Source organism: Dicentrarchus labrax, unplaced genomic scaffold (genome assembly GCF_905237075.1).
Source record: "Dicentrarchus labrax unplaced genomic scaffold, dlabrax2021, whole genome shotgun sequence".
Lineage (NCBI taxonomy): Eukaryota > Metazoa > Chordata > Actinopteri > Moronidae > Dicentrarchus > Dicentrarchus labrax.
This window is the reverse complement of record NW_026136708.1, coordinates 15134959-15150767: the sequence shown is the minus strand read 5'-3', so window position 1 is coordinate 15150767 and position 15809 is coordinate 15134959. Positions and strand designations below refer to the sequence as shown.

The window sequence follows — 15809 nt, the reverse complement described above, 5'->3', positions numbered from 1 at the left end:
GTGGCGGGTTTAACACAAACAAATATCATGACAAAACACAGAACGCGTATTTTACCGCTCTATAGTTTAGCAAATGTACTTAAATATTGCGAATTCATATGTGACAAGTTATATAATAACCAACCATATAGGAAATTATGGTATTAATAGTGTTTTTATTATTCAAGTAGCACTGTCGTGGTTGCGCAGTTGGTAGAGTCCAATGTCCTCTGCTTGGTGAATGAAGAGCTGAAGGCCACAACTTGGTGTAAACAAAAGGTAATACTTTACATATTCAAACGTCGTGCCTCTTTATTGTTTACGCTCTTGTACTCTAACATGTAAACTGGGTAATACACAGCTCACACAACGAGCTAACTACTTTATCTGAGGAGCCATTCTCAGCGGAAACATGGCACATATTGGCAATGCTAGCTAGCGAGCTAAATGATGAGCCAGCCAGTAACCTGCTCACCTGCTGGTTCTAGGTTAAAATATATTATATTCTGCATGTTTTAGCTCCAGTTTGTAGGTAGCTGTGTTGTAATACACAGTGTAAAAGGGGAAATGACAGCTACCGCATAGAACTCCTTACCCTTCGTTATGTTTCTGTCAGCACTTAGTCCAAATGGTGTGTCCCCAAAATCTACTTGTGTAAAAGCTAGAATTGGTCATATATAGGTATTTTTCGTACAATCCTATCAATTCCCAATCAGAAATACGTCCAATCAGCTTAATATGTGCAGTAAATGTACTAGTTTGTTGGAGGTCCTGTAAATAAAGATGGACAGTCGGTAGCCCTGTCTTCTCCTCTGTAGGTCCTCAGGTGTGGTGGAGAAAATTTTGTCTTTTATGTTGGAGTTACCAATTAATCTTTTCAGGCAGGTAGAGTATAATGCCACCTTGCACTAAGAATTAGCTTCCCACCAATTTATGTGTGTCTCTAAACCAAGTCCTTTAAAAATGAATGGATTAGTGGCTGATTAAAGTATTCTGTGTTATCCCAAGCTCATTGCATGTGGGTGCTTCAGTGCATCCAGTATTCCTTCTATGCAAATGTTGCACTGGTTTGTTTCAATGGGCTGACAGGCTGTGATTTCCAGATCTGCACTGCAGAGAAGCTCCAACAATGCCATGATCTTCACTAGTAATGTCACCGTTTTAGATTAACTTTAATAATTCTGTCATATGACATCAGTTCCCCTAACTCTAAATGTAAGCATAACTGTTTTAGATAAGAGTATAAAATCCATACCACAGAATTTATGTTACAATGTGCTTTCTGCTTATTTCTGCAGGAACCATGGTTAACTTTTTGTCATTTGCCCGGGAACATTGGGCGAACATCTTGGTGCCCATGGGCTTTGTGATTGGATGGTACCTTGACAAGCAACAGGACCAGAAGTTGACAGCTTTCAGGAACAAAAGTGCTTTGTACAGCAGGTAACAGTAAAAAGCCATTTTTTCAACCCCTTTACCAGTCAATTTAGGATCATGTGCCATTTTTTTCCAGTCTTGTGACGATGATTTTGTTCTACTACATACCCACTACTTGAACTAATTATGCATATAGGTCAGCAGAATGCTCAGTTATAAATGGGGGAAACATGTAATTACAGATGCAACACAAACAGCTGTCCAATAACCAGTTTTCCACATACCCAACTAACCAAAAAACTGATTACAGCCTGAAGTTTTGTGCTATATCTTGTCCAGAACCATGCTTAATACACTTTAAACATATCAATGTAAGTACAATTTGCTAACGGGATAGTAAGCATTTCAAAACTTGCCACACATAAAGGTAATCTGATGCCATTGTGGCTCTGGGTGTAACCTTTTGCAAATTTCTATCTTCTAATCTGTTCTCTTTAGGGAGTTGAAGCCTGGAGAGGAGTTGACCTGGAAGTAGACTACCCCTAACTGTCAATGTCATCTTTCATCTGTGGTGTGACTGATGGTGGTCCTCAAATCAGAATATTTAAAAAGACACCTGTATCTGTTTTTGTGTTGGGTCAACCAGTAATCTTTAATATTTTGAGTTGTATCAACCGATAATAAACATGACCTTTCTCATCAAAATCATGAAGTACTGTGATTTTGCTTGCATAACACACAACATCATTTCATTAAAAAAAAAAAAGAAAACTGGTTTATTAGATAGTGGACAGATGAACAGAGATATAATAAATGGGTTGTTCAGTGTGACCATTCCAGTAAAGCCAAAGAAGACTACTTGGGAGAAGAAGTGTTTTGCATTTAAGATCTTATTTTGTACAAAGTCAATTTGGATCTATTCATGCAGTCAGCATGACGGATGAGTCTGTGGCCATTACAGAGGTTCTGCAGTGTGGATAATCCCCCTCTGAAAAAGCAGCTCAGCCAAAGCAATCTGCACGGGAAAAAAAAAAAACATTTGAAAAACAACTCAAACCACTAATTTCACAGAAAAAAATCAGGGTCAAATATCTATCGTTTGGAATAAATATCTATATAATTGTATGTGTACATGGACATTACTGAAATGGGTGACAAAGACATGCCTATTACCAAAACACTTTCATAAATTGTCAAATACAAGACCAAAAACACGACTGTACAAACAACAGAAACCACACCTGAATGTACAGCAGTTATATCTCAGCACAAATTGTACGCATTTAAAAACAACATACCCTGTCCTCTGCAGAATCACACGGGAAACTTCCCACCGTCACAAATTTGGGATATGAATGGATCAGAAACTCAATGGCGTCTGTGTGCTGAAAGGGAAAACAATAATGAGGCGGTGGCGGCATCATTCGGACACTATGTGCAAGACATTTACACAGATCTTCCAATCTACCTGTTCTTTTATTTCGAAACTCTTGAGCTCCTCTTTGTGGTAAACTCTGGAGTTGTCTGTTGTGTAGTAAAGATGAACTGCTTCTCCATCACTGCATAACCTGGGAAAGACAGAAAGCTCGTAAGCTAAATCTCTTGAACTCACACCGCCATTTTTCTCACATATCTGCATTAATGGATCACTGAAGCATACGTTCTTAAAGACAAAGACGCTATGCTCCACATTTTAAAAAGTCAATTTTAAACCTGCCTGGCGTGAACGTGCTGTGAAAAATGCAATAAAAAAACAGTTGTATTACCTGGCACACCCAGCACGCAGAACTCTGACTCGGGTCTGGGTAGTGATGTGTGCTCCTGCATCCATAACTTGCCCACGCTCCCACCTAGCAGGTGCCCCTCTCACACTGCTGCCCGATTCCTCTGTGGGTGATGAAATAGTTTGAATCGGAAGCATTATGCAAGCTGCACAGTTTAGAGCCACACTTTCATGCAGTAGTACAATTTTTTTTTCTAAATTAACTGAAATATCCATCATATACCTGGAGTGAGCATGGGAGGAAGGCAGTCATGGAGGAAGTCTCTGGCTTTCTGATCCACAGCAGCGTCAACCGGGGCGTAATTTGTGAGCTTCTTCATCAGACACTCGATTTGTGAGAAGAATTTTGTCCTGCGTGGGTCATCCTACACACACGAGGAGGGCTTTAATCATTTAGTGTGACTGCTGAAAAGCCAAGGATGGTGATAGGAACAGGGAGTGACAAATAAATACAAAAAAAATCTAGAGTGAATTACCTTGTCAGAGTTCTGTACTCCCATGTATGTCAGGTAGTCAAGAGGTAAGCCCTGTCTGAACTCCACATCCTCCTCCATTGCTATTTCCAATGCTACTGGAACCACCTGAAAAAAGGGCAGTTAGGAAGTGGAAAGAGCTTTGGTAAATCAAAAAATATAACATAAAAAGAGTCTAAAGTAGTAGAGAGTGCTAATTGCTATTGGGTTTTCGTCATCAGTTATTCTCTGTATTCCAAAACTAACTTGTGTTGCTGCAGCTGCAAAAATAAAATGGATATCTCCTGCCTCAAATGAACTTTCATAATGTGCGTGTAGATTAACGTTTACTGTTTCTTTGTGTAAATCAGAGACATAATCAAAATGAAAAATATTATTTTACCCATGCCTTAATGCTGCCTTTGTTGTCATTTGTAGTTAAAATACATCTCATTATTTTTTAACCAATCCACAGGGCATCAGCAAATTACCAAACACTCACACAGTTTGGTTTTTATTTCTTTGTTAAAACCACATGCATTACCACAGTTCTACAACAAGAAAATTAGTTATTCCTCTGTATTCCTTGAAACTGCTGTTGCTGCAGATGCAAACATAATTTTCTGTGCTCCCAAGTATTTTTCCAGGAAGAACTGAATGTGTTTAGATCAGCAAATGTAAAAATAATTCATAAAGGGGCTGTAGGTTAAATTACAGAGGCATTATAGGGGGAATGCCAGTAGTTATTACACTATACCTGCAATGCTTAATCAATAAATGTTTGTGAGAAGTAATTGGCATCTGTTAAAGTACCCATGCCCTGATGCTGTCTTTCCTGGACCATGTAGGTGTCTAATTAGAGCCTCAATCAGAACTGTATTACCTTCTGTAGCAGATCCCCCCAGCTGTTCTTCTGGTAGGAGGAGATGGTGACGTGGAGGGAGTGAGCGTCTGGGAGGCAGTCGCCCTGGTGGATGAATCCACGGGGGAAGTAGAGGAGATCCCCGGCTTCTAGCACCACTTCCAGGATCGGCTTCCCAATGTCTGCCTGTTCGAAGTTTGCTGGAGAGGAAACGCAAAGCAGTCACCTCTGTGCAATGAGCTACCTTTCTCTGTGTAGATGTGTGAAAAGCAAATAACATACAGTAAACGGGTCTCTATAAATCCTAATTAGCATATCCTGTACTACACAAGAAACTAAAACTATAAGATATATTTTTTTTTTTACTCACGACTTGACACCACAGGCAAGACCTCATCTTCTGTCCTAAGAAACAGAAAAACAACTTCAGTGAGCTTCTTTTCTTGCGTCCAACTATGAGGACAAAATCGTTTTCTGCATTGTTAATGTAGCAAAAACAAGTTGGTGTGAGTTTAACCGCTCTTTGAAAGATTCCTCCAGGTGTCTCACCTCGGGTTGTACACTCTCCAGTGTTTCTTCCCCTCCAGCTGGACCACAAACGCCTCAATGTCATCATAATGTGGAGCGAAGCCTTGCGTTCCAGGTGGTGTCAGGTATCTGGTTGAAGCACAAAACACTCGTTTAAACAGTAACTGATAGTATCCGAACAGGTTTTCCAGGACAATAACTGTTCCAAATACTCACACGTTGGCTCCTGCCATACTGCCGAACTGCTCCTGAAGGATGGACAGCACGTTCCACACCGTGGACGAGAAAGCCTGGGGATTCAGCATGCGGAGGGAGCAGCCACTCTAGGATATGGGGATGTAATGATTGTTACTAATCTGCAAGCAGTGCAGATGGTGCCCTGATACAGTTAATGCACTTAACACAAAATGGCTTCTAGCTTGCGGCACAGAAAATATTAAAATGAATACATTGCTTAATACATAAACATACATATAACTGCTTTTTAATGAAGGTGGTCCCGGAAAATTTAGGAAAACTTTAATGACGCCCACAGAGGAGGCCGGTGCAGCTAACTCGCTGCAGAGGGCCCAATTATAAAAAATGTAAATCAGGACCATAAAAATGCCGAATCACAGTAATGCCAAATTAGAAATATTCACATACTGTACACAAATCTGCTACCTACACCAAATGTGGCCTCACCTCATAGAAGTCCCACACAGTGAACGGCAGAGCTCTCCCTGGAGGATTGTGCGTCTCCCTGGTGCCATTAGTGTAGCTTGTGACATCTAGGTTCACTCCGTACTGAACATCCTCCTTAAATTTAACAACGCAGCATACATGTAGTATCAGCATCAGTATGAAAAGGATCTTTGTCTTCATTTCTTCATCAAAGAACATAATGCAACCCAAGTTAAAACCTCACAGTGGATCAAATGGAACAAATTTAGCTATTATAATATACAAAACAAATGAGGTGGCTGATTTTCACATTAAAAACAACAAATGTTACTTCATGTTCTTTTTATTTATGTGTATATAATAAAAAATTAGACCCAACTTCATAGAACTTGTCTTGATAATTATTAGTCTGTGCAGTTGGCGATTGCGGAGAACAAAGAAAGTGCGAACAAATTATGCAACCATTCTCCTTTTGATTAACTGTGTCCACATGAACATTTTGTAGTGTGTAAATTGTAGTGTGTAAAATAAATTTGAAAGATCCGCCTTAAATTGCAACACAGGTGGGGAAATTATAGTTAAATTAAGGATGGATAAGTGTCTCACTCGTGTTTTTAGATCTTTACCTGTCTTAATATGCGATCAAACTCCGCTGTGGAGAACAGTCCCTTGTAGTAATCTGGATTCTTGCGTTGAACAAGAATGGGCTTCTTTTCCCATGTTTCCCTTGAGAAAGAGGACAAAGATTAGCCGGTGAATGCTCCAAGAAAAAGATGACACCTCGTGCATGGTGTAACATTTTTGATCGATATGGAGTCTGTGCACTGAATGCACATTTCCAGACAGGACACACTCATCAGTTACCTGAAGAAGGACTTGGCGGGAATGGGGTTGATGAGCCACTGGAACAGCTGGCTCGCTCTCTCCCTGCTGTTGCTGACTTTTGATAGGTTGGCCAGAAAAGCATCCAGATCCTCACCATCTCCATTTACACACTCCTCCTCCTGCATCTGAAAACAGACAGACTCAATGAGCCATAACTGAATAGTATGGTCGTTTTAGGGTCAAAATAAATAATAATACTACCGATATTATTAATACGTATTAAAAATGTTGACATTCAGATTAACAGATCATAACTTTACATGGATGTGATCATGACCATTCATTCAGTAGCTCCACATAGCATCCATCGTACCTCTGCATCAGGCACACACTTACTTCTGTAGTTTCCTTAGGGCTCTCCTCTCTTTGTGCAGACTTTAGGAGCTTCTTTTTCATTTTCTTCCTTTCAGGCTTTAATTGAGCTTTAACTGTGTTGACCTTATTGGCCCCATTCTCCTTTTTCTTTTTCTTCTTCTTATCTGCCACCTAGAACATCATACGAGTTAACATGAGGCCAAACACAGTCAGGCTACACAGTTAGTGTGGAGACATTAGGATAGCATATGGTTTGGTGGTTAAGTAGCTGTCAGGTGGACTGTGCCAGATAGAGCACTGTTCCCTCCTGCAGCAGTGACAGATACAGTCTATCACAGAGGAACCAAACCAGTCAATCTACCACATATTATTTTCATTTTATAAGTCTACCTGCAGGGAAGCCTTCTTAGCAGGAGGAGACTGCTCTGCTGAAAACGTTTGATACAAAGCAAAAGCTGACATGTGTTTTCTCTCCATTTTCCAGTATGCACGTCATCCCTCTGCGACTGCTGGGAGCCTCTTCTTCGAGTGTACATTGGCTCTCGAGTGGGCTCGCTACTGCCACCCGTGGAGCTGTACTGTAACAGCCACTGACAGTATATATAATATACTCTTTATACTATAATATAATAATAATAATAATCTACTTATAATAATAATAATGATAATAATAATAATAATAATAATAATAATAATAATCTACTTATAATAATAATAATGATAATAATAATAATAATAATAATAATAATAATAATGATACTACTAATACTACTATACTACTACTACTACTAATAATAATAATAATAATAATGATAATAATAATAATAATAATATAAAGAGTTTTCTTTACAAATGTTATTTATTGATTTTTTTCAAAATAATTCAGCAAATGAGTCAAATAAGTACAAACTAATACCAAACACTCACATCAAGATACAGCTAGTACATGATTAAAGTAAAAAATAAAACAAACAAAATAAGTAAATAATAAGCAAAAATATATACATACATTAATTCAATAATGTAAGTTTTTTTAAGCGCAAGACAGTTCAGTGGTCCATGAAACCAAAGCTGTAGATTGATAACAGGTTTCCATTCACATTAACAGATTATAACTAAGGCTATGGTGTTTTAATATTAGTCTATATATATATATATATATATATATATATATATATATATATATATATATATATATATATAGTTTTTTCTTATTTATTTATGTACACAACATGAGGATTTATTGGCAGATCCTGTATTTCACTTGCTCAGTTAATTAAGGTCATACCACATGCCTTATATACAGTGATTTACCTCTGTATTATATTTCATAGGCTGTTGGGGGTTTAAACAAGCTCTTCTTAAGCTATTTCCCTCATCCTCAATATGGTTCATTTGTTTTTCGTATAACTATCGGTTGTGTATGTTTTGTACATTACAGCATCCTTGTGTATGGTCTTTGCTGCAGGCTACTGTTTTGCTTTCATTCTTTATGAACAATTTGGTATGTACAGACTGTAAGGAAAATAAATGATTTGTAATACTGTACTAAACACTGTGCAAAAGCAAGCAAAAAGTAAACAAATGAACAACCAAAAATATCCTGAAGAGGTGCTGAGGTCCTAGTCTCATTGTATTTCTATACTATTCAAATCAGCCACAAATACATAACAGAAAATAAATAAAAAATGAATAAAACTATTACAAAATCAACTGATAAACAAATACAAAATAACCAATTCTTGCTTAAATATGATTTTTGGAGTGCCTGATCCAAAAAAAAAAACAATATTGAAGCGACATTATTTAATCAAATACATTATAACATATATTTTATACTAAAAACACATACTATCACATAAAAGGCCACGTTATGTATCACCACGCAGCACCCGCACCGACCACTAGGTGGCGCGTCGTCCTCCGATATTTCCACCCGCTTGACTCACACATTCTAATCAACACCGTTTCCCACAATGCTCTGCGGCGCGCTGTCGGTGCTGTTTGTCCAGCCGTCGCTCCAACAATGCAGCTTTTAATGGTGCTGTGAGCGGTGTGAGCTGGAGGAAAAAAAAAAAAAAAACGCAGCAGCAGCGCCCGCAGGCTCGTCCGGAGACCGTAGTCGTACAACATTCAAAAAACACAAGGCGACATTTTCCCCACGCCTTTGACAAAGCTGCCGGGCGGCTCCGGCTCAGTTTTTCGGGACATCTCGCACTCTTCTGCCGGGGTGAGTAGCCACTGAAGCTAACGTCGGTCTGCCAGTGTGGTGGAGAGCAAATGGGTTTTTTTGTTGTGACCGTTGCTGGCTAACAGGCTAGCTAATTGGCCAGATGAGACATATGGCCCCTTGTGTCTTTCCCCTGCAATGCCCCCTCCAACCCCTCACCCTAATGCAATAGCCTTTAACTCCTCTTGGTCTCAAGAATGCTGGATTTTAATCTAATGTTGGTAGTTTCCATGAAGAGGACTTTCAGGCAGTTAGGTCGTTTCTCTGTAGTCGCTGCAAGTCGTGAGTCTGTTTTGCTTTGATCTCGGCTGAGGCACACGTCAACCAAGCCGGTGTACTCGGTGCTTTGCTCGTGTTGCTGGCTTTAAAGAAATGTGAGTAAGTAAAATGTCACGCCAAACTCCATTCAAAAAAACTGCCAATTTATTGTCAACACTCACTGGCGAGCATACACGCTGGCGTGATCGTTTATGTTGATTGTGAGAACCATAATGAGCTGCTAATCAAGTCAATACGGTTCAATACACCGCCGATAGTTTCTGCAAACCTACTTGGCATCATGGTGTATATTAATGCACGCTAACTCTTACACTGCTATTATTATTGACTATATATTTATAAAACTAAAGATATGTAAATAGAAGTTCTGTTTGGATAAGAGTTAGGGTTTTTCTCTAACTGGATAACAAGTTCGATATCTTGCTCTGTCAGTCATGTTTCACCTTTGCCATAGAGCAGTAATCATTTATTTGTTATGAAGATTGAGTGACCTGCTTGCCACAGAGGAGATCATAGGGTATTGCTGCTATAATGTTACAGTATTGATTCCCTATAATATAGTTTAAAATGTACGAAGAACAAGTTGCTCCCTTTATGTTGTTTTGACTAATGTAGCTATTATTTAAGGCAAGGCATAGCATGTTTGTGGGAATACCAAGTTTACTGCCGGGGGCATTGTTTTTATAAATACTATAATACTATATATATAATGTTATAAATGTTTCAGTAGTCAGTAAATCCATTTTCACTCAGATTTCTAAGCCCAAAGTTGAGCATTTAATAGCGGCCTTACCAGAGTTGTTGGCCCAAAGCTGTGTGGTCAGTTCATTTGAGGCTTTAAGGGATTGCATGCATCATCAGAGCACGCCTTTGTGCATTTTTATTTGACAGGGGGATGCATTTGTCAAATCACTTAATACATCATAGATGATTAGTTGAGTATAGAAGTCATTGTTTTCATGATATGTTATTAATTAGGCCTCTCGAAGTCTGAAACGTGGTGGGAAAACAAAGTTGCTGAGCACGAACATATGCAGTATCCCGAATCTGTTGATGTGGAGAAAACTAGAGAGGGATAGCAGGGAATTGGTTGTGTGAAACAACACAATATTCACCTGATGTGTGTGTGTGTGTATATAGAGGCTGCAAAAGTTATACAGTTCAGATTTCACATCGCTGTCTGGATTGTATGTTCTTTCCTCACTTCCAAACCAATATTCATCACCTTTTTTTAGACATATTCTCAGTTACATTTGTCATGTATTATTAGATTAATGAGCATCAGTGTGAGATGTTTGAGGGCCAACCCCAGATAGAGGTGTAGGCTGTAGTTTTTGTAGGTCAGTTGCTTCTCTCCCAGTTAGTGCTACAATCTGTCAGTGTATCGCTGCAGATGCTAGTGTTGGTTACAGATTGGCATTCTTCTCTCTCTGACATTTATTTTCGGCGCTGAGATATAAACAACAGCAATGTGTTCTTTCAGTGTTTGTAAACAGTCAACTAAACAAAAGAAGCATGCTTTTTTTTTATGTGATCGAACAAATGTCAATATAGATCTGTCCAACATTAAGATGTTTATGGATTTTTATCTTTGACCATCTAGTTAATATAAAAATCCACTACATCATGCATTAATATGGACTGTACAGGGCCACTGTATATCCCACTGTGGACAAGGATATCGTTTCTTTCCTCATAGGAGTGTGACTGCCACGCTGTCTTTTGAATGATTTGTTTTTTCCCTCTTGCGGTCGCATAGTAATGACCAACTGCCACAATGCAGAATAATGGCAAAATCATTATTTCAGTATGTGGCAGGATGCTTGTAGATGTGCTGCCCTCATTAAACACTTGGACACCTGCCTGATGCCACAATTTTCTTAATTTTTATTATTATATGTGTAAGAGGCCATTCTGGTGGGATAATTAGAAGTGGTTGATTAATGTGGACTGATATGGCCTGATGCTGTTAATTGGAAATGTGGAAAAAAAGAAATACCACTAAGAGGCTAGACAGCATTTGCAGCATTTTGAAAGTTATTTTTTGCAGATTAAGCCTCAAATTTTGGTGCTGATGATTCCAAATTAATTTTACCACATTGTTTAAAGCAGCTATGATTGATATTTTCTAAATAAGTGTATCAAATGACAATCTGAAAATAATTTGAAAATGAAAGGGGTCGCTTATTGAACATGTTGAGCATGTGCTGCTCCCTCAGCGTTACAGTGCTTTTTAATGAGTTACAGCGCGTTGTTTATCTGTTCGGCCTCAACTTTAATGCTTTGATACACTCTGTCTGCTTTCATAAGGGCGTTTTTTTGGACACGGCAGGCAGCTGTTTTTCAGCAAAAAAGCTCTAAAAACGACACTGCACACAAGCTGCTCAGCACCAAACAGCAGGCAGACACAGTTAGTGAATAGCTGGTGAACCTAGTGGGACATTTTAGCAACTAAAGAGCCAGATATTTCCCTTTGAGTTAGTAGAGGTTATATTGTTTAGTAGAGTTAACTTACATTCATCAGGTGGCCAGAAACACCACTCCAAATAGAAGATCACGCTGCTCTCTAACAGCTAGGTGTAGTTTGCTATCAGGGAGCTGTGCCTTGTCACCGGGACAAAAGTATCAGAGACACAGACCTTTTCTCTTGTAACACATAGCTGCTGCACGCACTAACTGTACGAGCTGCTGCCACTAGATAGTTAGCGGTCCTATTAGCTGACTGTACCCGGACTGCGAGCTCAAAATACCGGGGGAGGTTTGCTTACAACACTAGCACAGGAGCTTTGGGTTGCAGGGGAGTGGGGCGAGCAGGCAGCAGAGCGGGGGGGTGGTCAGTGACCACGACCTGGACCGGATGCAGCCTCCGACACCATCAAAGGCCAGGTGATTTCTGACCAGGAGTAGATGCAGCAGCAGCAGGTCCAAGCAGGGACAGGAGAGGCTTAAAACAGGATAGGGAGAGGAGTTGATTTGTAAGGAAACTTTACACGTCGTCCATTGTGTCAATAAGTCCGCAAGTATTTGTTTTTGTGAAGTGAGTTATTACATGTTTTGAACAACGAGACGTGTGTGATGTTATTCTGTGTCGAAATAAATGAACAAACTGATAGATTCAGATTCATTACAGCTTTTTGCATTATCATTAAATAGACAACTGTTAAAATAGATAGAAAATAGATATTTAAATCATAAACGTTTGACAAATGGTCGACTAATGACTTGAACTAATAATTACTAGTCGACTAGGAAAGTATTGAGTCAGGGACAGTCCTATCGGTTACTCCTGTTCTAAGTTTAGGACGTTAATGAGACATAAGGCATAATCTGACAAAATGCCACAAAAGGTAACTAACACTCATGAAGACTGCAGTCTTACTGTAATACACCTTTTTCACAGAAGTCATTTTGACTTTTCATAGTCCAGATAGATGATAACTGATAACATTATTTATTCTCTGCTCCATTGAATTGTCCCAGTAACACATGTCAGTGAACCAGCATACACGGTGACATCTTTTTCCATGATGACATGTCAATATGTCTCCTGGGAAATAGGATGGAACATGAGCTAAGTATGATTAAAAGTCCTCTTCCATCTGTTGTCAAAGGCAACTGACACAAGGCGCCAGTACACCCAGTTAATATAGTAAATGGACTGCACTTATATTGCGCCTTTACGTTACATCTCATTCACCCATTCAGAAACTGATGGCAGAGGCTGACATGCAATGTGTCAACTGCTTATCAGAAATGGAAACTAATTGGTACCACAATGGAAACAATTTAGGGGACAAGGACCCTTCAACATGATCACCCCTTCTGATTGTTACTTGAAATAACTAATATAGCGCTTACATATTTTTGTGGTTCAAAAGCAAATATATGTATTACTAGAGGTTGTAACAGTTAATACTTAGACTACCTGGTCAGGGATAATCGGGGCACATTAGTTCTCCAATCTACGCTTTAAAGAACATCTGCTTCCACCCAAAACGTCCCATGTCATGGAGGTCCTTGCGACTAAGAATTATAGACAGTTCAGAGGCCTTTATTTTGAGCCTTTTGGCTGGCATGTGGTGTGGTAGTGATGTGGTTTGATGGTGCAGCACGCCACAAAATCAGGGATGGAGTTAACTTCATTATTGCAGCTCTGAATTGTGATTTTAGTCTGACTTAAAATAAAAAATAAATTTAAAAAAGCCAGCGTGAGAGTGTGGCTGTGGTGTTAAACACTAGGGCCTAGACCTTAATTGCAACGTCCTTGTAATGAGGGTCTGAATGAATCACCGACTGGAGCCGCTGCCTCTTGACTTACGTTCTGTCAAACTGTCCTGCTCTCGTCTTGAGAAAGTGCAGAGGTTTAGCTCTACTTGAATAGCTGAGTGTTCCCGGTGTGGACGAGTGCGCCCCTTCTACTCTAATGAACATCTGCTTAAAGAGGCAGCAAGAGTTAGGCTACATTAACCTAGGACAGCTTGTTCTGTATGTTTGTTGAATAACAGCAGGATTTTCTTTTATTGCGCTAGGCAAGAGAGAAATGAATGGCATGAATAAAAGTCCTGACAAGAACAGATGAAGCAGCTTGTAGCTGCGAGAGGAGAAAAATGCTGGGAGAGGAGAGGGAGAGATGGCAGAACTAGTTTTATTTTTGGCAGAGTAAGTAAACAGCAGCTCTCTGTGCCATGCCTGCTAGTCAAGCAGTATGATTTCTCAGCTAATTTATTGTCCAAGCAGCAATGCTTTCCTCAAATAGAGGCACCGTCTGTTTAACTGCAGTGGACCTTCAGTTATAGTTGGTGTACATCACTGTCAACCTCAAGTTAAGTGCCACATGTGGCCAAAGCGGGTAAAAATAAACATTTGGTCGTTAGGAAAAAGGGAATATTTGATTGTCAGTCCTTTCTTTTATACAAATCACACAGTCACTGTTTTTTATCTCCCTGATTTAATTTTTTTTAATGATAGACAGTGACAAGTTGGATCAGCGCCCACACACACACACACACACAATCCTGCCACTTGTTGTTACTGACATGCCGAGTTCAAGCCCAGTACATTTGTAAGGCTGAATGGGCATTAACAACATGACTTAAAGTAGTGTGAATGCCCTACGTTGACACTCAGGTGCAATCTCTTTTGGGGTGGTACACTGCAATAATTCTCCCAGGTCAGGGGCTAATCATTCTGGCTCCCCTCCCACAATCCATCAGTGTCTGGAGGACGAGGCTTGTGGGGTTCTGGCAGCTGTTGTCGGGCTGAGTCAATCTGTTATGGTCTACGCCAGCCTGCACAAGAAGGGGGGAGAGGAAGAGCTCTCAGGAGGACACAGCAAGCGGGGCTGCTGCCACTGCTGTGGCAAGATAACAAGAGGATTTATTTGTTAGGAGGGCAGGATTTCAGGGCTTGTGTGTTAATTTTGTTGTGTTACTCACTGACTGTTTTCTCTGTTAAATATATGCAGGGGACAGCCAGGTTGAAGGAGGAGGGATTTTAGAAATACGATTTTATTGTAAAACTAATGATAATGGAGCTGAAACAATTAGGTCCATGGACAGAAGATTAATCACCAACAAATTTTGTTATCATTGATAATTGTTTCAATACTTTAGCCATTTATCAAGTAAAAATGCTAAACATTATGTGGTTGCAGCTCATCCAGTGTGAGGATTAGCTGTTTTTCTCTGGTTTTATATCTTTCTAAAATGAATATATTTGTGTTTTGGGCTGTTTGTCGGACAAAAGAAGACATTTGAAGAAGTCATGTGCACTACGGGAACATGTGATGGACATTTTTCTACCTATTTTCTAACTATTAATTGGAAAAAGTAATCGGGACATTCATGATATAATGACAGTAATTGCTATTTGCAGCCTTAGATAATAGAAATAATACTATTCAGTGAAATGTATCAAAACAGCTGCAACCAACATTGATATAAGTTCTCCTATCCCTAGCTCATAATGTCCATGCTAAGCTTTTCTGCTGACATGTGACTAAACTTTAATCTGAAGATCCCAACTGTGTGTTTTATATTGTGCCAGATCATTTCCAGCTTCATATCTACAAAGGAAATCCCAGTAACTGTTAAGATATTTATGCTAACTGCATCAAAGAGATATATGTTTTAAATTGGTCTTATTTTGGGAAGGAGGACAGAACTCTGTGGATTTAAATCACTTTTGAGTGTCAGCCAGACATAGGCTATTTTTCAATGTGATTATCATGGCTTACAAACTAGGTCCTGTTTTATGGATTTAGCCAAATTGCTGATATTGTGGGGCTGGCACAGGGTGGTTGTTGATGCTGGGAGAGGGAATTGGCAGAGACCTCACGATTGGATTCAGTGGTCAAAGCAAATATTTGGAGTCATACTTCCATTTGCAGACTGTTCAGAGTGCACAGCTGTTCACAACTTTTTTTTTTTTTTTTGAGGGCAGACGGAGGAGAAAGGC

General features: G+C 39.4%; 3 protein-coding genes across 3 annotated transcripts in view; 2 read left to right on the top strand and 1 right to left on the bottom strand.

Annotated features, from left to right (window-relative positions):
• Positions 1-147: 147 nt before the first annotated feature.
• On the top strand, positions 148-2061 carry LOC127368080 (NADH dehydrogenase [ubiquinone] 1 beta subcomplex subunit 1-like). The gene is made up of 3 exons (XM_051408527.1): positions 148-258; positions 1278-1422; positions 1855-2061. The coding sequence occupies exons 2-3, from the start codon at positions 1283-1285 to the stop codon at positions 1889-1891; spliced, it is 177 nt and encodes a 58-aa protein (XP_051264487.1). The 5' UTR covers positions 148-258; positions 1278-1282; the 3' UTR covers positions 1892-2061.
• On the bottom strand, positions 1980-7375 carry riox1 (ribosomal oxygenase 1). The gene is made up of 15 exons (XM_051408525.1): positions 7235-7375; positions 6866-7015; positions 6509-6654; positions 6271-6370; positions 5666-5779; positions 5198-5304; positions 5003-5110; positions 4824-4858; positions 4475-4653; positions 3616-3720; positions 3363-3504; positions 3123-3243; positions 2825-2924; positions 2655-2741; positions 1980-2371 (listed from the first exon to the last, which is right to left on the bottom strand). The coding sequence occupies exons 1-15, from the start codon at positions 7319-7321 to the stop codon at positions 2312-2314; spliced, it is 1641 nt and encodes a 546-aa protein (XP_051264485.1). The 5' UTR covers positions 7322-7375; the 3' UTR covers positions 1980-2311.
• Positions 7376-8797: 1422 nt separating this feature from the next.
• Positions 8798-15809, top strand: part of extl3 (exostosin-like glycosyltransferase 3) — a 29985-nt gene continuing 22973 nt past the window's right edge. Inside the window, exon 1 of the mRNA XM_051408087.1 lies at positions 8798-9074. The gene's annotated coding sequence lies outside the window, so the exon portion shown is untranslated. The remainder of the gene's footprint in view (positions 9075-15809) is intronic.

Coding starts and splice junctions, on each gene's coding strand:
- LOC127368080 (XM_051408527.1), top strand. CDS start 1,283: ATGGTTAACTTTTTGTCATTTGCCCGGGAACATTGGGCGAACATCTTG. Junction 1,423..1,854: donor AAAAGTGCTTTGTACAGCAG/GTAACAGTAAAA, acceptor TGTTCTCTTTAG/GGAGTTGAAGCCTGGAGAGG.
- riox1 (XM_051408525.1), bottom strand. CDS start 7,321: ATGGAGAGAAAACACATGTCAGCTTTTGCTTTGTATCAAACGTTTTCA. Junction 5,305..5,665: donor CTGTGTGGGACTTCTATGAG/GTGAGGCCACAT, acceptor CCCATATCCTAG/AGTGGCTGCTCCCTCCGCAT. Junction 2,742..2,824: donor GTTTCGAAATAAAAGAACAG/GTAGATTGGAAG, acceptor TTTCCCTTTCAG/CACACAGACGCCATTGAGTT.